The sequence below is a fragment of the Mytilus edulis genome, chromosome 11 (genome assembly GCF_963676685.1).
Source record: "Mytilus edulis chromosome 11, xbMytEdul2.2, whole genome shotgun sequence".
Lineage (NCBI taxonomy): Eukaryota > Metazoa > Mollusca > Bivalvia > Mytilida > Mytilidae > Mytilus > Mytilus edulis.
Genome location: NC_092354.1, coordinates 70,355,101 through 70,376,634, shown reverse-complemented (window position 1 = coordinate 70,376,634; position 21,534 = coordinate 70,355,101). Strand labels below are relative to the sequence as shown.

Sequence of the window (21,534 nt, the reverse complement as noted above, 5' to 3'; positions counted from 1 at the left end):
ATCACCAAAGGTAATTTTATAATCTTCTAGTCAAGTTTTATTGATATTTATTGAAAGTTTTATCATGAGGTCTGTAAATGTGTGTTTTTGTTTTACAATTTCTGCAATGATTTGAAACAAAAATAGTTATGCATGTACATTTACTTATTAAGTTTATGTTAAAGAACAATTAGTGTTATCAATGAGTCATAGTGAAGCAATAACATAAACCTATGTGTTATCAAATATAGGCCAACACCATGAGTCATAGTGAAGCAATAACATAAACCTATGTGTTATCAAATATAGGCCAACACCATGAGTCATAGTGAAGCAATAACATAAACCTATGTGTTATCAAATATAGGCCAACACCATGAGTCATAGTGAAGCAATAACATAAACCTATGTGTTATCAAATATAGGCCAACACCATGAGTCATAGTGAAGCAATAACATAAACCTATGTGTTATCAAATATAGGCCAACACCATGAGTCATAGTGAAGCAATAACATAAACCTATGTGTTATCAAATTTAGGTCAACACCGTAAGTCATAGTGAAGCAATAACATAAACCTATGTGTTATCAAATTTAGGCCAACACCATAAGTCATAGTGAAGCAATAACATAAACCTATGTGTTATCAAATATAGGCCAACACCATAAGTCATAGTGAAGCAATAACATAAACCTATGTGTTATCAAATTTAAAACAAATGTACAAACATTTTGTCTTATTTTACATTCAAATGTATGTATGAATATTTTGTCTGAATTTACATTCAATGGTATGACATGAAAATCTATGCAATGTATTCAAGAAATCAAATTGATTCAATTTAATGATTAAATCAATGATTAAAAATTATATTGGCTTTTATATAGCATAATATTTTAAATAAATAATGATAAACAATAAGTGTTAGTGACTTGTAATTGATCTGAAAGTTAATCCATCCAATATTTATAGGGGGTTCCTCAACCCAGGATAAAGGGTTCCAACGATATGTCCCCATTCAAATACATTGATCATCCAAAAAAAGGGGAGATTCAGACTGAGTGTTAGAAAACCATATTTTGAACTATAAAGGGGAGATTCCAATCCCTAGAACTCCTCCCCTTGGAGCGGCCACTGTACATGTACCATAAAGTACTATAATACCTATCAGAAGTATTGATGATGAAAGTAATTGATATCTGCTAGGCGTCAAGCAACACATGGACTGCATATTCCTGATGAAAACATTTTATATGAATAGATGTTAGAAGATTTGATTTGAGTGACAATGAGATAACTCTTCATCCAAGTCATAATTTGTAAAAGTAGAACCATTATAGGTCAAAATAGGGTCTTCTAACACTGAAAAAACTATGAAGGGTTAAAAAAATGACTAGTGCCAAACCATTAAAACAGGAAAATCAACGTTTATGTTGTTAGATATAAATAAGAAGATGAGGTATAAGTGACAATGAGACAACTCTCCATTCATGTCACAATTTGTAAAAGTAAACCAGGTGCAGGAGTTTCTCACATCATTGAAGACCCCTTGGTGGGCTTCAGCTGCTGTTTGCACTATGATCGGGTTGTCTCTTTGACACATTCCCCATTTCCATTCTCAATTTTATACATTATATATTTGGAGGTCAAAGTACGGTCTTCAACACTGAGCCTTGGCTCACACCAAACACCAAGCTGTAAAGGACCCCAAAAAAATGACTGGTGTAAAACTCTTCAAACAGGAAAACCAAGGTTTTAATCTATATAAAAAACAAGAAACAAGAAGCATTTACAAACGACAACCACTGAACACCAGATCCATGACTAAGGATAGATGAAAACAATACAGCAGGTTTATACGTTTTAATATGTACCAACCTTCACCCTTACCTGAAAAAGTAATGTAACATCACAACCAAGAACGTAGAACTAACATACGTCCTTGTCACAACATAGAAAGAAGCATTATAAAATATCAATCTGATTACTTGTCTAGTTTTGGTTATAATCTAGGTCCGTTTAAATTGATCAGCTCTTCGTCATTTAAATTATGTTTTGGATTTTCTAATATTTTGGCATTGATAATCACATGACAAAATATGAATGAATAAAAATGAAAAGAACGGCTTATTTAATGACAAAATAATTGAACAACTTACCTGCCAGACATCACCCAATGACAACAACTAAATAATAGGCTCCTGATTTGGGCTAGGAACGTGTATAATGTTCTTTATAGATACAACGGAAAAAGATTTCTATGGTAAATTGTAGACCTCTATAATATTACACGATCTCTATATGTTTCAATGGTTTGACATATTACCACAACTTGTAGTAACATGTTCCATTAGATGCTTGTTTGCGGAAAAAATGACCATTTTTAATTGTCTTTTGGGGTGGATATTTGCCGAAATGTATAAGTATGTAATTTTCTTCTTCTAGTATCTGATGGTATGAGGACTGGCGATGAAATTGCGAAAATAGCATGGATGACTTTGTAGAACATAATAAGTGTGGTTTTGAGGCTCTGTGAGTTCGTTTAACATGGATGTAACACTACTGGTGTTGAGGTAGTTGTTACATACATAACGGGCTGCCCGTCTCTGTACCATTTGTAGCTTAATTTTATATTCTGCTGTGTGTGAATCCCATAAACTACAGGTATATTCAAGTTTAGATATTTTTAAGTTTCGCCTCAGAAAGCCAAGAGATTTATATGCATTTGATATGATGTTGTCGTAGTGATTGTTCCATTTTAAGTTAGACTGTAAGGTTACGCCGAGATATTTTGCTGATGTTACTGGTTTTAAAATATGGTTATGTTGTTCGGTGTGAGCCAAGGCTTCGTGTTGAAGGCAGTACATTGACCTATAATGGTTTACTTTTATATATTGTTATTTGGATGGAGAGTTGTCTCATTGGCACTCACACCACATCTTCCTATATCTATGTAGAATGTAATTGTGTTTGAATAGTTTCCTGTTCTGTGTGATGGTTAAAATGGTGCATTTTCCTGCATGGAGGGCCATGAGTCAATCAGCCTCCCATTTTGCTGCTGCATTAAGATCTGTTTTGAAAATTTGTGCAGTCTTGTTGACATGTAATTTCTCGCTCGACATATAATGCTATCATCAGCGATGAGTCGTAATTTCCTGTGTTTGAGGTATTCTGGAAATGTGAATTGAAAAGAGTATAGTCCCAAGGACAGTTCCTTGGGGCACGCTTGATATAACGGGTGGTGTATTTGATGTTATTCAATCTATAACCACTGTTTGTGTACGGTCTGATAAGAAAGCTGAATCCAGTTTAGAGTGTTATCTTGAATGCCATAGTATTAAAGTTTGTAGAGTAGACGTTTGTGGGGTCTTTTTGTATATTTTTGCTGTTGTTGTTATGAAGTTCTTGTATAAATTGAATGAGTTGTGATTCACATGATCTCGCTTTTCGGAAACCATGGTGGAGGTCGTAGAGTATGATTTGCCTCAATGGTGTTACTTGTCACAAATGCTCCTTCAATTTACATACAAGTGAGTGTAATTGATCTATAGTTTTCAGCCTTGTATCGTTCGCCCTTTTAAAATGCGGATACGCGCAGACACTGCCTTTGGTGAAACAGCTCTAAGCAGCCATCACACTTGAACGAGTGATGGCACTCATAATTATAATATGTATCAATCTAAGAGTACTCATAATAAACGAATAAAACAGAGAATTGAACTGGTGACAACAATATCAGACCAAAGAGCAGACAACAGCAGAAGGCTATTAATGGTTCTTCAATGCTAGTTAAAAGCCATAAAAACCTTATACTGATATTAATGAATCATGTTCCCTAGACTAAAGTAAAGTTTCTATACATGACAGGAAAGAAAACTATTTAATAGTTTATTAGAACGCAAATTTTTATAGTATATATGTTGGTTAATTTTATTTAAAAAATCAATAGTAAAATAATTAATTGAAGTCTTGGATTTCAAAGGTAGTTTTGCACTCTCTACCAGACTCTTTGTCTATAGCTGTTATAGATATTTCTGTTTCACCAAAGTGAAATATGACATCTACGTCCCGAGAATGTTTGGTCGGATTCGGTATCTCTACCTCAACTTCGCCGAGTTTCAAGCAGCCACCTTCGTCGATAAATTCCACGTTATCCTTTTCTGTATAATATATTGGCAGGAAATGTGATTGCTGAAATTCCTCCGACGTACCGTATGTGTGTTTGAATTCTTTTCCTATATGTACCGATGTATTTGCTTTCATGAAAGGTTGGAATACATTGTCACATAAAACATTGCCATCGACGTAGACTTTCCGTCTTAAGCTATCTTTAGATTCGTCAAAAAGTCTCACGACTTCAACACCATAAGTATACCTTGTTATCCGCGATGATATTGAATCCGGTTTGTATCCGAACAAAACGGCACCTTTAAGAACTGCAATACCAGCTTCGTCCGGTACGGTGACATGTTTGTCGGGAAAACCAACCTTTACGGCTTCCTGAACCAGTTTGCATTCTGCAAACCCACCGACGAGAAGGATATGTCCTACTTCTGCAGCATGGCTTTCATACATAACGGAATTAATCAAAGAAACAATGTTCTCTGTTGTAAGAGCAAAAAGCGATTTGGCATACGATGCGTCCATTCTAAATTTATCGTGATAGAGCTTACAGTAGTCAGCAAACGCAGACGATGCTACAACATTTTGGATATTATCGTTAAGTTCTGACTGGCATAGTTTATCTAAAATTGTATTTGGAATAGTTATATTAACCAAACCAGTTTTGTCTGGTTTTAGTGTCCTTTTTACGTTTTCGAAAGATCTGACTAAACCCAGATAGTCCTCTGGAAAGTCTACTTTCATTTTGTCTAATAGTTCTTGACCGAAGATATCAACAAAGACTTGTATAAACTGCCTATCTATCGACGTTCCACCACAGTCATTTCCCGATGCTTTACACAATTCTTCCAGTGAGCCATCGGGCAACTTTTCATGTGCTGTTATATCCACGGTTCCACCTGTAACCACAAAACGAGATGGATAAAAAATTCATGCAAAAAAGACGTAACAGAACCAACATTTTAAAGTAGTTTAAAATAATAATACATGTAATGGAAGGAATTTGGTAAAAGTTTTGGGTAATTTGAGTTGACGAAAGCATTGACTTTTAAAATAAGGAACCAGTGATACATAGATTACGTTCATTGAAATCTCCTACACATAATGCAAACGAGTTGAGACAGAAACACTTAAGATGGGGCTAAAAAAACACCACCGACAAAACAAAAAGAAGAAATTTAACAAGAAAGGGTGAAAATAGTTCCTATTGTAGTAAATTTTAGTTACCCGTTTAAAAAGCTGAAATATTCAAATCTAGGAAGGGATATTTGCATTGCTGCTTATATTCGATTAGCTCAAGTTTGTTTGTGAGTTAATTTCGATAGTATATTTAGCGAATTTTTAATTGAAAAAAAAACCACTTTCAGCATGATAATGAAAGATGTTGTTGAATTGATTAATTAAATGAATGGCTGGGGATCTTAACTGCAGTCTGCTATTACAGGGATGCAATTGGTGCCAATAGGAATACCTACATTGCAACCTGTTGATAAACTTTACAGCCGAAATGTCAATAGAAGTTGTCAAGGCGAAAATTTACAGCTTCAATCGTGTCATAACACTTCCAGTTATTAAAGTAACAAGTGCATGTTTTGTTCTTTTCAATATGTAAGAACACGTATATTTATAACGCTATTAGAAAAATATAGTTTAAAATCTTGAACGCCGTACCCCCAAGGTCAACTACTATATACTTAGATCCAGTATTGACAATATCTATGCTACCAGCTGATGGAAAAGTTTGACAAAATACCGAAGCTGCCTCAGGTTCAAGTGCTAAAGTCAATTTGTCCTCTGGAATGCCAGCCTGTAAAACACATTAAAAGGAAATGTTTTTTTAGATGCATTTGATTATTAACAGACACGAATATCAATGTAGATATATTTTGCACACATTCCGTCATGCTATATACCTCTACACATACTTTGTTGATGAAATTGGAATGAAATAAATAAAAAAATGCATTATGCAATGATTTCCTACATCGTTGAACCGACACCGATAACAATTATATGTTACTGATTGTTTACTGATGAAAGACTGTCAAAGACTGTCATCAGTGCAAGAATCTATTGTTATTCGATTTGATTAAGGTTACTAAGTTCTAAATGTTTGTATATGTTACGGTAAGGTGTTTTTATTTACCATTCCAGCAGCCTTTCTCATAAAAAGTTTTGCCGTATCTGTCCATATTGCAGGAACTGTCAATACCCATCTTGTGTTTTCATCAAGCATAACATTCTTGATTTCTATAACACCTTTCATATGATTCTTTAGTGCCTGAATCGACAATGAGAAGACATCTATTGCAGGAAGCGCTTTGCCTCTGACATCTTCTAAAACCATACCCATTGCAATATCCTAAAGGAAATAAAACAGGAGAAACTTTTATTTGATATATATGTTACAGTTAATTGGTGAAATTAGGATAAGCAAACGTAGAAAGCTGTGCATCATATACACATTTTATAGTATTCTTACTACTTCCTGTGTCTCTTCTTCCAGAACCATATCCATTGCAATATCATAAGGGAAAATAACAAGGGCAAAGTTGTTTAATGAATGTAATTTTTTTTGTAAAACAAACATAGAAAGTTAATATATAACAGTTTTGATCCGAGTGTCACGGATCAGTCTTTTGTAGACGGAACGCACGGTTGGGGATACTAAATTTTTAACCTGTTATCTTAGGTGAGTTTTTTTATATATAACTTTATATGCGTATTCTTATTATTTGCTGACGTTGCTGTGTTATCATGATTTTACAGTGACTTTAAAACAAAATACTGCTAAAAGAGTTCGGGATAAACTAAATCAGCTACAGATCGCGTTACCTTAAAGCAATTATAACTCATCAAACCTTATATTTATGTTAGCACCACATACACTTTTACCTTGTTATTATGCAAATTCATTTTGAATCTGTAAAAGAAATAGTAGTCTTCTTGCTGTCCATCTAAAACTATATCTGTGTATTGGTTTTCTGCTTCATATCCGAAAGCTACAATTTCTTTATCCTTTGTTAGGAGTAGACATGTTGGAGTCTTCAATGATATAGCTTCTCTGATACCAGCATTCCAAGATTGGTTGGACAGTATTTGTACTTCTGGCAGTTTAGTTTTCAATGGCGATACCGAAAACGCATACCCTGAGTATGTTGTTCCAAAGTCAATAGCTGCTAAATTTATAGACATGGTAATAATGTCTCTGAGTATGTGTCTGATGGACCTCGGTTATTGATCTTCAACTGCCTCTACAGGTTGATTTCTACGGTAATAAAAAACATATATTTGTCCTTAAATGAAATAAAAAGAGATATCTAATACGATCAATGTTAAAATAGGTCATTGAATATTAGGCCAAAAAAAATATATGTGTGGTTCCAGTAACCCTACCGTCCCTACGTTTTCGGCTTAAAAATAGCCTACCCTAAAGATTTTATTGTCATTTTTCATTCAGCACTGTTAAAGTTAGAATGTTGCTCCCATAGACTCAATGAAAAAAAACCCCATAAAATGAAAAAAAAAAAAAATCCCTACCTACCTACCCTAACTTTTTTTCAGATGTAACTGGAACCACACATACTTTTTTATTTGGCCTTACATAGTCAAAGTGAAAGTAAAATTCCAGCTTGATATTTTCATGTTATTATTCACAACATCAGCAATGAATGTTCTTCACTCATGACCTTATTTTCGTATCAGGGTCATTATTAGAGTTTTAAAAAATTCTTTCCTGCTATTATAAACGGGTCTCCATCTTACCATATATTTCTATTGCTTGTTTTTTGCTTGTCTTGATTTTCATCCTTATTTCTAAATTTTAAAATTGATTCTACAAAAAGAGGGACTTTTACGTGGACAAAAACGAAAAAAAGGATTTTCCATGGCAAGTTTGATTTTGTCCGTTGATTTCATTTAGAAAACTACATTATTTAGATATATTGATACGCGCATGTGCAATGATGGAATATTGAAATTTTTAAAGTTTGTACAAATTTAAATAAGTTGGGTACATTTTTTCTTTTAAACAATTATGAAGTTTCAAAATTCAATGTGTCTACTAACAATGACTTAATGCTACTTACTTCTTATTATATATATTTATCAGTTTTCCTTTGATTTCATTCAAATATAAATCTGAAGAAAACGGACTTTCTGAAAATTTTATGTTATCTGATTTAAAATTCCCAATTATTATGTAATACATCTAAATATAGAACAGTTTTTCTTCAAAGGAAATTTGTAAAACCGTTGTTTATTTGTGGACAAATTGAAATCAACTAGATGGTCTAAGTATCATAGTAATCATTATTTTGTTAGTAAGACTACGCAAGGTAAATATTTCTTTTTTAATGCATTTCATTTTAAACTCAATTGATTGAAAGTTTGTTGAAATAGATTTTTTCTGTAAAACGAAACTAAAAGTAAATTTTTTCTTTAACCAACATTCTAAATGTTTAAATAACTCTTGAGGTTGACATGGTTAATAATGTTGTATGTACATGTATGAACGTTAACTTCATAACTACCAACTACCTATTCGTTTATTTTCATGTAACACTAATTTTATGTCATAATAAAAAAAGAACGGTAACTAATTGTAATTAAAGTTTTACAATGTAGAAATACTCAATTAGTCTATCAATTAAAACAAAATACATGTCGTGAAGCAAAAGGCGGAATTATCATCATCAAAGATAGAAAATGTACATATCGAACTGAGTAGTAGTTTTAGCCCCTTCTTGTCCTTGCTATTTTTGATTTCTCCAGTGTTTCATGTAAAATTATGTTTTATCATACAGATATGTCGGTTTATGTCGCAGCCATCGACTTTGGGACTACCTACTCAGGATATGCCTTCTCGGTATCACATTTAAAAACAAAACTACCGGAAGTACAAATACAATCAAACCAAGCCTGGAATGCTGGGATCAGAGAATCAGTATCATTGAAGACACCCACGTGTTTACTGCTAACAAAAGAAAAGGAAATCGTGTCCTTTGGCTATGAAGCTGAAAACCGATACACCGATATCGTCATGGATGGCGAAGAGGACGAATATTATTATTTCTATAGGTTTAAAATGAACCTGCACGAGAACCAGGTAATTTAGAACAAAGTCACATAAAATGTATACACAAAAAGTATTTTTCACATTCAATAATTGGAAATGAAAAAAAAAATAAAAAAAATAGACGTTTGATTTTTTTTACGTGCAATCCAATTTGATTAAAAGATATTCACTTTAAGCAACTCAACTCAACTATCTAAAATCCCTTAATAGAAAAGCTTTGATAATTTAAGATTAAGGAGAGACGAAATATACTAAAAACTCGGAAGTCGAAATCAGTGCCATATCAATAAAACGACGAAAACACAAAACACAACATAGAAATCATAATACTAAGCAACTTGTACCACAACAAAAACTTGAAGTGATTTGAGGTGATCTTGGAAGGTAAACAACAGACCCTGCATCTGATGTTGAACACGTCTTCCAATATCTAATATCTAGTGAATGAGATAGTTTAGCAAATTACGTTGCTTCAAATGGCCAATACAGTTATTTAATCAGTAGAGGTTTATTTCAGTTTAGTAAGACAAAAAGGATTACTTGTGGTCCACTCGATTTGTTCTATATATTATAAATGCTACGCCATAGTGCGGCATCCGTTTGGCTAATTGTTTTGTATACATAAGCAGTCATATACTTGCGTACTTTGGTTGTATATCTGGATCATCAATTTGATTTGTTCTGTGAATATGCTTTATGTAAGTAAGTTCTAGAAATACCATTACGAGAAGCCAATAGTTAGCGAAGTTCTGTTTACAAACCATCCTATTCAATAAATTCATTTGCCAACTCTTTACCCCGGACCAACGTCTTTTCGTTAACCAATCCTTCAGATGTATTATGTCATATTTTGCCACCGGACAAACTATCCTATCATTAACATCTTGTCTATACTTACAGTCAATCTCTATGGGCATGCTAATAGAAGATGTCAGAGGTCAGACACTGCCAGCAGTAGAGGTGTTCTCGTTGTCTATCCAAGCGCTAAAAGATCACATGTCGCAAACTCTACTTGTGAAGAACATCACATTAGACGATGATACGAACTGGATACTAACCGTACCCGCAATATGGTCTGATACAGCGAAACTGTTTATGCGAAAAGGTGCTGAAATGGTGCGTATGCTATTCATTCTGTGGATTTATTTTTTTATAATCACTGGCATCTGCATTTCAATATTCCTTTCTGGTGTCAGTCTGTCAAATAAAGAGTATATGGTCAATATTACATAACATTAAAATTGTGGAGGAAACAACAACTAAAGAGTGTACCTTAAATTCATATTTTAAAATATTCCAAAGGATACAAAGGCAAATAGAAGAACAAACTGTTACATAAATCCTGTCAAAAGCATGGACATACTGTATTATCTATTTTCTTTTGTGTGTTGAATATGAGAAGACTAACCTGACATTTAGACGTTTCAAATCAAGTTCAATAGAGCAGAGAAGATTTATACTTACACAATGACAACAAATAAACAACCACAAGATTTTAATTAACCTTTTTGCAGAATGCATTTTCATCTGTTATAATGAATCAAAAAATACAAATGTTTAGCAAGCATGCTTTAAAAATGACAGATTCCACTTCAATCTTTTAATACAGGCTGGAATTGCAGAGGACAAGTTAACTTTAGCGCTAGAACCTGAAGCAGCGTCAATATATTGTCAGACATATCCACCACCAGGCAGCTTAGACATAGTTAACACTGATTGTCAATACCTGGTCGTAGACCTTGGAGGTAAGGCTATAGTTACATGGACAAAAATAGTGAGGTTAAATGCAGATGAGTAAGGGAGAACAGTTTCGAAAAATTTGAATTGATCAGAAATGAGATCGATACAAACACTCGTGGAACCTAAATAATGTTATTGATTTTGATGTTTTCTTTACAAAAAGATGCAATTATATATATTTACACGAGTGAGGAATATTCAAAAGCAATGATGACACAAAACGACGCAGAGTTTACCGCACCACTCGTGTATTTTGGCCATAAATGTGAAACTCGTAGGCAAAGTATCTGAAGAGCAACAAACCGTATAGAAACAATAAACAGCTGATATAATAAAAAAAAGGACCATAAGTATTGTCATACCATGAAATGTAATCAGAACTATGTACAGACCTAATTTTTGTTTGTATTTGATTTTACTTAGATATATGTTATACTACCAACAACAGTATGTAAACTCGTATTTAATTTCAGCATTTTAGTATATTGAAAATAATCTATATTTACATATTTTTTGCACTTTAACTTACCAATGAATGATTAACAATGATATCACAATATAATTTACGTCTCTAATGACATTTTTGTAGGAGGCACTGTAGACATCACAGCTCACGAAAAGCTTCCGGATGGGACATTGAAAGAGCTATCAAAAGCTTCTGGCAATAACTGTGGAGGGACGTCTGTTGATAAAGAGTTCATGCAGATGATGGCAGACATATTTGGACAGCAAGTGATAGACAAGTTAAAACAGGAATCCCCCGATTCTTATTTAAGTTTGATCAGGTGTTTTGAAAACGTTAAAAGAACAATAACTCCAAATAAATCAGGATTAGTTAATGTTTCTATTCCAAACATAGTTTTGGATAATTTCTGTAAATCGGAATATCTGAAGAGTATTGAAGAAGTCGTAGCATTGTGTCCAATAGCTTCTAGCATTCAATTAAAAAATGACAAATTGCGAATAGAGGTAAAGTTTACTAAATCTTTATTTAAACCTACAATAAATAGTATTAGTAGTTTGATAAAGACTGTGTTAGACGAAAACGAGGCTAAAAATATCTCGCATATCTTATTGGTTGTAGGATTCGCTGAGTGTGCTTTGATACAGGAGGCAGTGAAATCTGCTTTCTCGGACCGCTATGTTATTGTACCGGAAGAGGCAGGTTTGGCCGTTCTTAAAGGAGCTGTTTTATTTAGATATCAACTCAATGCAATATCATCTCGCGTAACAAGATGTACCTATGGTGTGGAAATTATTAGGTCATTTAATTCGTTAACAGACGAATTTCGTAGGAGGGTTTATATAGATGGAATACCACATTGTGAGAACATTTTTCATACTTTTATGCCGGCAAATCGATCGATTCCAATAGGAATGAAGATAAGGCAAACGTTTACTACGTCAAATGCGTATCAGTATGCGCATAGACTGCCTATATTTTACACCCATCAGGATAATGTACAATTTACAGACGATGGAACATGCGTTAAACTTGGTGTCGTCGAAGTAGAAATTCCAAATCCTACAAAACATTTACGAGAAGTCACGATCATTTTCCATTTTGGAGAAACAGAACTGAATATAACTGATATTGATAAAGAATCAGGTAAAGATTGCGAAACATCTTTTACAATTTATGATTTTATCTAGAATAAATATTCTTTTTATGATAAAAAATTTGTTATGATGACTTGAAATATTTTTTCTACAAAACACATTATTATATTGAATCTGTAAATAAATATATGAAATAATTTTATAACAGATTAATGTAAGTCAATAAAAATATTGAAAATATAACCGTATTTTCTTAAAAAATTCGTCATTAGTCAAATAAATGAAATGTCAGACCAATGTAAAATGCAGATTTCATATTTTATAAGATTGCTTTTTTTATACGATTTTTTTAAGCTGTGATTCATAGAACCAAATTATTGAAAGACGATAATTTTATTATAACCACAATAATGACCTCATTGGAAAATGTTTTATGCTTTCATCGATCATCCATGGTTTAAGGCGTTAGGTTTACTTAAGGGCATATGCTACAGTTTTGATCCAGTATTTACATTTTGATAAAAATTTCCATATAGACTATTTTTTACCTGATTAAATTAAATATGTAATAAACAATATACCTTCATGTGCTACTTTTTGAGTAAAATAAGGGCGAAATTTTGTATATTTGCTCAAAATTCTGATTAGTGACCGTATTTTCCTTTTCAAAAGAAAGACATAACTTTTTTGTTTTAAAAGATAAACACAAACTATTTTTTGTTAAATAATTTGTACTTTCTGTATTTTATAAGTATCTTAAACAATTATACATTTTTTATTCAGAAATAACTCATATTTATCAAATGTTCATGAATGTAGAAAAAAAAAACATCATTTTTTGCTGAATATTTATCAAATTAAAGAAAATTGCACTATTTACGTTTTCATGAAACACATAATCTTCTCGCGTAATCAAACTAAATGGCTATTGTAAAAAGAGGGGTTCATGAACTCGTTTTCAAGTTAGATAAGTTTGAATGATAAAAATCAGTCAAAAACTGATTTTTTCCCCGATAAGTCATAGTTTGACGTCGCGAAAATAACAATTTATGTTAGCAACGTCATTACCTCCCATGTAACTGTATTGTATGCCCTTAACGTCACAGCCATAACTATATCTTTAGGTTGTATTTAGCTAAGATTCTAAATATTTTTTGTATTTGTATGTGTATTACCTTCACCTGAACAAATATAACAATAATATCTATTATTATCATTGGCAGTAGTATAGACGTTTTATTATTGATAAGCAGGGATCTGCTATTAAACGTCTAATGATAATTTTATCACAGGTATATATACGGCAAAAATGTGCACTCTGTCCTTTTAAGTTTTACTATCAAATCATGCATACTTCTCGGATATGGAAAACAACACAATTTCCTTCATCTTTGATTCTGTTTTATCTTCTTGGAACTCAGGATGACATTTTTAGTGATGATTGATATTTGAAAAATGATATAAACAGTTGGAATTCAGTGTATTGGATATTTCATTTTTGTTCATGTGAGTTCTATTCAGTTTACAAATACATTGTACCAACTCAATTTAATCACCTGGCATATATCCAACACTTGTGTAAGATATATAAACAAAAACAACATTAACAAATAGACCGAAAAACAAAAGTTACAATTTGGTGTATTAACATAAGGTCAATTTAGACCCCTGAAAAATCTAAACGACTACAAAGAGACAGTAGACCAACACCACCTCAACAAGATCAAAATAAAAATTACATTATCTCATCAACAAACGAGATCGACACATGTTCGTCACCTGTCCATATTGATCCGTCAGTAATCTACCATTCTGCAGTGGCAGCCAGTCTAAGCTCTCTTGAACATCAATCCATATCAGAACCTACATCCCAAACGTTCACATGTTCCCTGTCGCATATATAGCGATGCAATTGAAAGATATGCTTCACGGAGAGATTGACTATACTATCAAGGCTACAATAAATCAATACAAACAAGAAATTGATACTCTTACTAAAGAAAACCGAAAAAAACTGCGCGATGACTTAGATTCAGTAGAACAGTATAGTTGCCGGGACCTTCAATGCATTAAGGGTATGCCGGACGGTGGCAATGATGAAAATTAGAGAAGACTACATAACGAAACTATTGAGACCAATTGATAGTAACTACCAAGAGGGAGACTTAATTCGGTCGCATAGAATAGGCACCCCACGAAGTAGTCCAGGGAACAGTCATAACACAGTACAAAGACAAATTATCGTCAGATTAAGGGACCCAGCAATAAAGAAACGGATATTCAAATGTAAACGGCATCTGAAGGAAAAGCGTGAAAGCAAAGAAATCCATATGAATGAAGACCTAACAAAAAGGCGCAATAATTTTGATTATAAAGCAAGGAAAATCAAAATCGAACGCATGATCACAGATACGTGGTCAGTCGACGGAAAAATCCTAGTCAAAGACAATCAAGATTAAGTACACATTGTCAATACTATGACCGCATTTTTGGAGTTCTGCTCTCTGTACTGCTATCCAGGGACTATAAACTTTCTTGACCGACTTGAGCTCCAGACTAGAGATAGGCGGCTTGAAACAGAATCTCGACAAGCTCCAAAAGACAAACTTATAACACATGCCGAATCTGAAGCCGCCAAATAATCCGGCGCCAACGGCCAATCCTGACAACTCATGTGTTCTTTATGATTTATATTTGTATCTTATATAGCTTACTTTGACATGTTTTCCTCTTTGAAGTCATAGTCTCAGTATTAATACCATGAGGTCGTACATTATTTCCTTAGCACTACTATTACGGTCTCTTATCTAATCAGTAATTAATTGTACAAAGTTCTATCTTTTTAACAGCGATTATTTAATATGTCTCTCTCAAAATTGCCAATGTCATCATGATAGATATCCTTTTTTATAAACCATTTTTGCCACGTTATCGTAAGTTGATATACGGATAATAGCACCTTCATACTGATATCCGCAACTATAATGTACGTTGAACCGTAAGACTACAACAAAAGTTTACTTTGGTACATTTATACAACATGATTAAGAAGTGTTCATATACAACCACATTATTGTTTTTCGTTTTTGTTTCAGACTCATTTATTTTTTTTGTGATCTTGCAAAATCAACGTAGTAAAAAACACCAATCATGCGTAACATTTATCAACAGTGTCAAGGTGAAATAGTGAATAGAACTGCTTAACTGTACAATGATATAAACTAGTTAATTACCACTGTATAATAATTAAACCTCCTTCAATATCATCCATTTCTCCTTAAATATCATGTACCTGTATATAGCATTACCGTTCTTCCTTGTATTTTTCAGTTCTTACAATTTTTTAATTTTTTTTTCCTCAATTTTGTACATATATTCTTTTGAAAGAGTATATTCTTACGACTTAACCGTTCTCAGTGCGACATAATCCCTGATACAGGAGTAATATAGTACACTGGGAGTGAGCAATGAGCAATATCGCATGAGAATCGGCAATTTAAAAAAAAGTATAGGACTAAAAGGAAAACTCTCTTTACTTGATATTTTTTGTATCATGCTGAAGCTACCAGTAACAACAAATCCCAAGCGTTGGCACTCGTTTTATCTATGATGAGTTGATTAGTTGATTCATCTGATTTTTGAAGTACGTACGCAACAAAGTGTAGAAATATTTGGCGTTTCCTTTATACTACTTGTGTTACAAATATTACTGATCCTTGGTGGCATAGAAACAAATCCAGGTCCATCTGATTACGAAGCATCGCAAGATAGTTCTATCAAATCGAACGACTTGTCAAATTTTAAAAATTTAATCTTGAAATCTTTATCTTTCCTATATTTAAATATCTAGAGTTTAGCTCCTAACATAGATCTAATTGCAACTGAATATGAAGAATTCGATATATTAGCATTTACTGAGTCTTTCTTTAATAGTAGTCATACTGACGATTCAATAAACTTGTTATACTTTCACATTCCTTTCCGTCGTGAGAGGGTTTCTCAAAATCTGAAAGGGACCGTCGTTCTGGGTTCGAATTTGACGAGCTTGAAGCTATCTAAAAGTGCAAAACAAAAATATTTTATTTGGTACTTTTTACATTCCCCCAAATAGTGGACACGAAACATGGGATAAAGTTGAAACAAGCTTAGATATTGCCTTAAATGAAAACAAAGATAATATTAGAGTCTCAGGGGACTTCAACGAGAAACAACTGAATATCTCTAAGTCTAAAATAATCAAAGCTTTACTAAACCAGTTCAGCTTAGCCGAATGATTGAGGAACCAACACATGTTACCGAAAGTTCTACTTCACTAATAGACCTAACAATGACAAGTAACGTAAATGAGATTTCGTACTGTTGCGTTGGCCAACCGTTAACAGACCAAATTCGGTATCACTGTCCAGTTATTGGCTTTTTGAACTTCTTAAAACTCCACTAAAGCTTTATATGGTTATATGACAAAGTCGATTATCATTTATTTAGAAATACTCTTGCGTGAAGCGGACTAGGACACGATAATACCATCCGAAAGTATAGACAAAGTAAATGAGAATATAACAAATACAATACTTCAAGCAGCTGCTATAATTATCTCCAATAAAATTATTACAGTTCGAAAAAACAGCCCTGTATGGCTAAAAAATTATTTTAAAAAATAATTAGGAATTTTTTTTTAGAAATCACAGAAAGGCAAATTGATTTAAGTGGAATAAGATTAAAAAAATAAAATACAAAGTACCTGAAAATCTAAAGAAGATTACAATAAATTGTAACCTTATAAACAAAATTATGAATGACAATCTGTCAAGCACAAACTGGTGGAAAAAAGTGAAACAATTTTCTGGTATTTAACCTAGCGATAGTGGTATACCACCTATTAAACGAAACGGAACATTAATCTTTGATGATAACGAAAAAGCAAATGAATTTAACTCTTACTTTGCTTCATAATCTAATTTAACCGACATAGAGGCCCAACACTTGAATAACCTTAACGGTGCTGCTAACAATTAAACGAAATTGAAATTGAGGATGACTTGAATGTTCTAAATCCTTCTAAAGCATCTGGATTTGACATGTTAAATCAAAGCTTATTAAAAGAAGGTGCATCGGTCATAAAATTTCTTCTTTGCAAATTATTTAATTTGTCGTTAAGGAAAGCCGAATTTCCTAGCCAATGGAAAAAAAACTTATATCATACCTGTTTTTAAAAATAGTTCACCTAACGAAGTAAACAATTACAGACCTATGTCTCTTCTCATTGTCTTATCAACATGTAAGGAACGCTGTATTTATAGACATATTTATTATTACCTAAGCTTAATAATATTCTAACGCAAAAACAAGTCTGGCTTCATCAGGGGGGACTCTGCTGTAAATCAGTTAGTAGACATTTCGAATGATTTTGGTAAAGCTTTGGAAATTAAAGAGGCAAAGAAATACGGTTTGTGTTCTGTGACATAAGTAAGGCGTTTTAATGAGATTGTCATAAAGGTCCTCTCATTAAATTATAGAGATATGGTATATCAGGAAACTTACTTAAATGGAGAGAAAACTATTTGAATTGAAGGTCTCAAAGAGCAGTTATAAATTGTTCAAATTCTGACTGGTTTTCTACTAATGCTGGTGTCCAATAAGGTTTTATATTAGGTTCCCGTTTGTTTTTGGTATTTATTAATGACATAGTCACTAATATTAAAGCCCAAATAAAGATTTTTGCTGACGATACAAGTCTATATTTATCTGTTGATAATCCAATAGAGGCCGCTTTTAAAATTCTAAATGGCGATTTGAATAAAATTAACGAATGGTCCAAGAAATGGCTTATAAAATTCAACCCCAAGAAAACTGAAATCAAGACTTTTTCCCTGAATATACAAAACCTTATCACCCAACTTTAAACATGAATAACTACATGAAGTCGAAAAGTCAAGCACTTAGGAGTCTATTTTTCTAATAATGGTTCATGAAATGTCCATGTTGATTGTATTGTACAGAAATCTTACAAAGATAGGGGCAACAGTAGTATACATTGTACTGCTGTTCGAAATTCATAAATCGATTGAGAAAAAACAAAACAAGTCCGGGTAACAAACTGAAACTGAGGGAAACACACCAAATATAAGAGTTAGAGGAGAACTACGACACAACAATAAAATGTAACACACACAGACACGAACTATAGAAGGCCGTACGGTGACGTATAGTTGTTAATTTTGTGTCATTTTGGTCTCTAGTGTAGAGTTGTCTCATTGGTAATCATACCACATCTTCTTTTTTATATATATTATCAATGGTCATTTTCCTGACTTGGTTCCGGACATTAAAAGGAGAAAATGGTGGGTTGAACTGGTTTTGTGACAAGTCAAACCTCCCGCATTTATGGCAATGTTAACTATACCATTAAAATGACAACATTACATAACAGGACTACAAAACAAATAAATAGGAGAACATATAGGACAGTGAAATACACGAATAATAGCTAACAAAAGGTACCAGGTTTAAAATTTGATACACCAGACGCGCAAGTCCATTCAAGACTAACCAACGAAGCTCAAATGAAAAAAGTTTACAAGCCAAAACAAGTACAAGGTTGAAGAGCATTGAGGACCAAAAGTTTGCCGAATACGGCTAGGGTTTTCTGCCTGGGATAAGAACATACTTATTATTTAGAAAAATTCATACTTTTACAAACGGATTTTTTTTTATAAAATGACTATATAACAGATATACATGATAAAACCGAAGTGATGGCTAACTACAGAATAAAAACTTTGAAATAAAAAAGACTTAATATATTAAGGAAAATAAAACACACTTAAGATAGAATAACCCTGGAAAAAAAATATCGTTTATAAGACCTATCATTGAAAATGTTGATGTTATCTGGGATTCAGGAAATCAATCTATAATGAATAAACTCGAAAACATCCAGTTGGACGCCGCTCATATAGTCACAGGGGGGGACTAAGATCACAAGTACGTCGATGTTATATAAAGAAACCCAATAGGAGAAACTTTCAGATCGAAGAAGTAACCACAAATTAATATAGGTTCAAATAGTAAAACCCCAAATTATTTGCAAGAGCTATTGCCTGGCTATGTCAGTGGTCGACACGACCACAGTACAAGATAAAGTAATAATCTATTAGAGGTCAAATCACGCACAAAACTTTATTCATATTACTACCATCCGTCACCAATCAAATTATGGAATCATTTACCAGTATATATTAGAAATTGTGAATCTATCTCTGTATTTAAGAATGAAATTGTAATCAGAATGATCGCGTCCATTTATACTTTTATGCATGCTGGATGTCGAAAAAGGCCACATTCTTCACGCGCGACTAAGAATGAATAATAATTAAGATCGAAACAAGATTGGGTAGAAAAAGGCGAAAAAAATACAGCTTACTTTTTAGGCCTAGAAAAAAATAAACAAACAAAAAAAAACAATAATAAAACTAAAAGATGACCAAGGAAATATTGTTACAGATCAAAGTAAAATACTTCAAATTGAAAAGGATTTTTACGAAAAACTATATTCAAAAGAAAATGAAAACATGGCCCAATCATGGGAATATTAACAGTACCGAAGTAAAAAATAAATTATCAAAACACGAAAGTCAGACGTGTGACGGATATGTTACAATAGAAGAATTAACACTAGCAGTAAATAATTTAAAACCCAATAAAAGCCCAGGTAAAGATGGTATCACAACAAATTTCTATAAAAAGTTTTGGCAATCATTAGGCCCAATCCTTGTTAACATCTTTAATACAAGCTACGACAGGCAAAAGCTACCATTTTCTCAAAAAACAAAGTATTCGTAATCTTATATACAAAAAGAATGATCCACTAGATCTTTCAAATTATAGGCCAATCTCCTTATTGAACTCAGACTATAAAATACTATCTTACACATTAGCTCAAAGAATAAAAAATGTACTAAATTTAATAATAAATGCAGACCAAACAGGATACCTAAAAAAACGATATATTGGCTTTAATCTCAGACAAATACAAGACATCATAGATTACGCCGACAAATTCAATGTTGAAGGTGCAATTTTGTTTCTAGACTTTTCAAAAGCATTTGATACCTTAAAATGGACCTTTATGTACCAAACTCTCGAACATTTCGGCTTTAATAGTTCATTTATTAACTGGATCAAAACGTTATATTCTGATATAAATAGCTCTGTGTTCAATAATGGATGGATCTCTGCACCAATTAGTCTAAAAAGGGGGTTGCGTCAAGGATGCCCCTGCTCTTCCATGATCTTCGTGATCGCAGTTGAAATCATGGCATGTAAATTAAGGAATGATTATAACATTAAAGGTTTTGAAATCAAACTTGACCATTCAAAACATAATCTGAAAATTTCCCAATTAGCAGATGATACCACTCTGTTTCTTAAATCAAAAAATGAAATTATAGCAGCATTAAACGTTATTGAAATATTTGGCACATTTTCTGGTCTTAAATTAAATAAAAACAAAACGGAAGGCATTTGGATAGGAAAACTGAAAAATTGTAAAGATAAAGTAGATAATATAAAATTCACAGATAAACCCGTTAAAGTGTTAGGATTATATTTCGGCACAAATAAAGCAGAATGCGCAAAACTAAATTGGGAAAGCAAATTTGAAAAAGCAAAAAAACTCATGAAATCTTGGGAAAAAAGACATCTTACTATCATCGGTAAAATTCTTATAATCAAATCACTTATTATTCCACAATTCACATACTTAACAAGCATGACAGTCATAAATAAAACGTACAGCGACAATCTAGAAAGAGAAATTTTTAATTTTATTTGGAACGGTAAACAAGACAAATTAAAAAGATCAACTCTCATAGCAGATTACAGTACAGGAGGACTCAATATGATAGATATCGACAGCTACTGTAATACACTTAAAATTAAATGGGTATCAAGATTAATGGAGTCAAAACATGAAAATTGGTCAATTATTCCGAGATTCTTTTTTGATAAATACGGAAAAAACTTCCTTATCTTCAAAATGAATTTAGAACTTAA

The 21,534-nt window shown here is 32.7% G+C and overlaps 2 protein-coding genes across 2 annotated transcripts; one reads left to right on the top strand and one right to left on the bottom strand.

Moving 5' to 3' along the window:
* Window positions 1-3,856: 3,856 nt before the first annotated feature.
* Window positions 3,857-8,309, bottom strand: LOC139496172 (heat shock 70 kDa protein 12A-like). Its single transcript, XM_071284639.1, has 5 exons — window positions 8,192-8,309; window positions 6,999-7,371; window positions 6,250-6,465; window positions 5,775-5,910; window positions 3,857-5,002 (listed from the first exon to the last, which is right to left on the bottom strand). Exons 2-5 carry the CDS (start codon window positions 7,296-7,298, stop codon window positions 3,939-3,941), a joined length of 1,716 nt encoding a protein of 571 aa, XP_071140740.1. The 5' UTR covers window positions 7,299-7,371; window positions 8,192-8,309; the 3' UTR covers window positions 3,857-3,938.
* Window positions 8,310-8,319: 10 nt separating this feature from the next.
* On the top strand, window positions 8,320-12,583 carry LOC139496173 (heat shock 70 kDa protein 12B-like). The gene is made up of 5 exons (XM_071284640.1): window positions 8,320-8,440; window positions 8,909-9,210; window positions 10,081-10,296; window positions 10,790-10,925; window positions 11,510-12,583. Exons 2-5 carry the CDS (start codon window positions 8,911-8,913, stop codon window positions 12,571-12,573), a joined length of 1,716 nt encoding a protein of 571 aa, XP_071140741.1. The 5' UTR covers window positions 8,320-8,440; window positions 8,909-8,910; the 3' UTR covers window positions 12,574-12,583.
* Window positions 12,584-21,534: the final 8,951 nt, after the last annotated feature.

Bases quoted from the DNA above. Each gene is read 5' to 3' on its own strand.
- LOC139496172 (XM_071284639.1), bottom strand. From the start codon at position 7,298: ATGTCTATAAATTTAGCAGCTATTGACTTTGGAACAACATACTCAGGG. The intron at 6,466-6,998 runs GTAAAAGTGTAT...TATTTCCTTTAG, and splicing joins TGAATTTGCATAATAACAAG to GATATTGCAATGGGTATGGT. The intron at 5,911-6,249 runs GTAAATAAAAAC...TGTGTTTTACAG, and splicing joins TGAGAAAGGCTGCTGGAATG to GCTGGCATTCCAGAGGACAA.
- LOC139496173 (XM_071284640.1), top strand. From the start codon at position 8,911: ATGTCGGTTTATGTCGCAGCCATCGACTTTGGGACTACCTACTCAGGA. The intron at 9,211-10,080 runs GTAATTTAGAAC...CTATACTTACAG, and splicing joins TGAACCTGCACGAGAACCAG to TCAATCTCTATGGGCATGCT. The intron at 10,926-11,509 runs GTAAGGCTATAG...ACATTTTTGTAG, and splicing joins CCTGGTCGTAGACCTTGGAG to GAGGCACTGTAGACATCACA.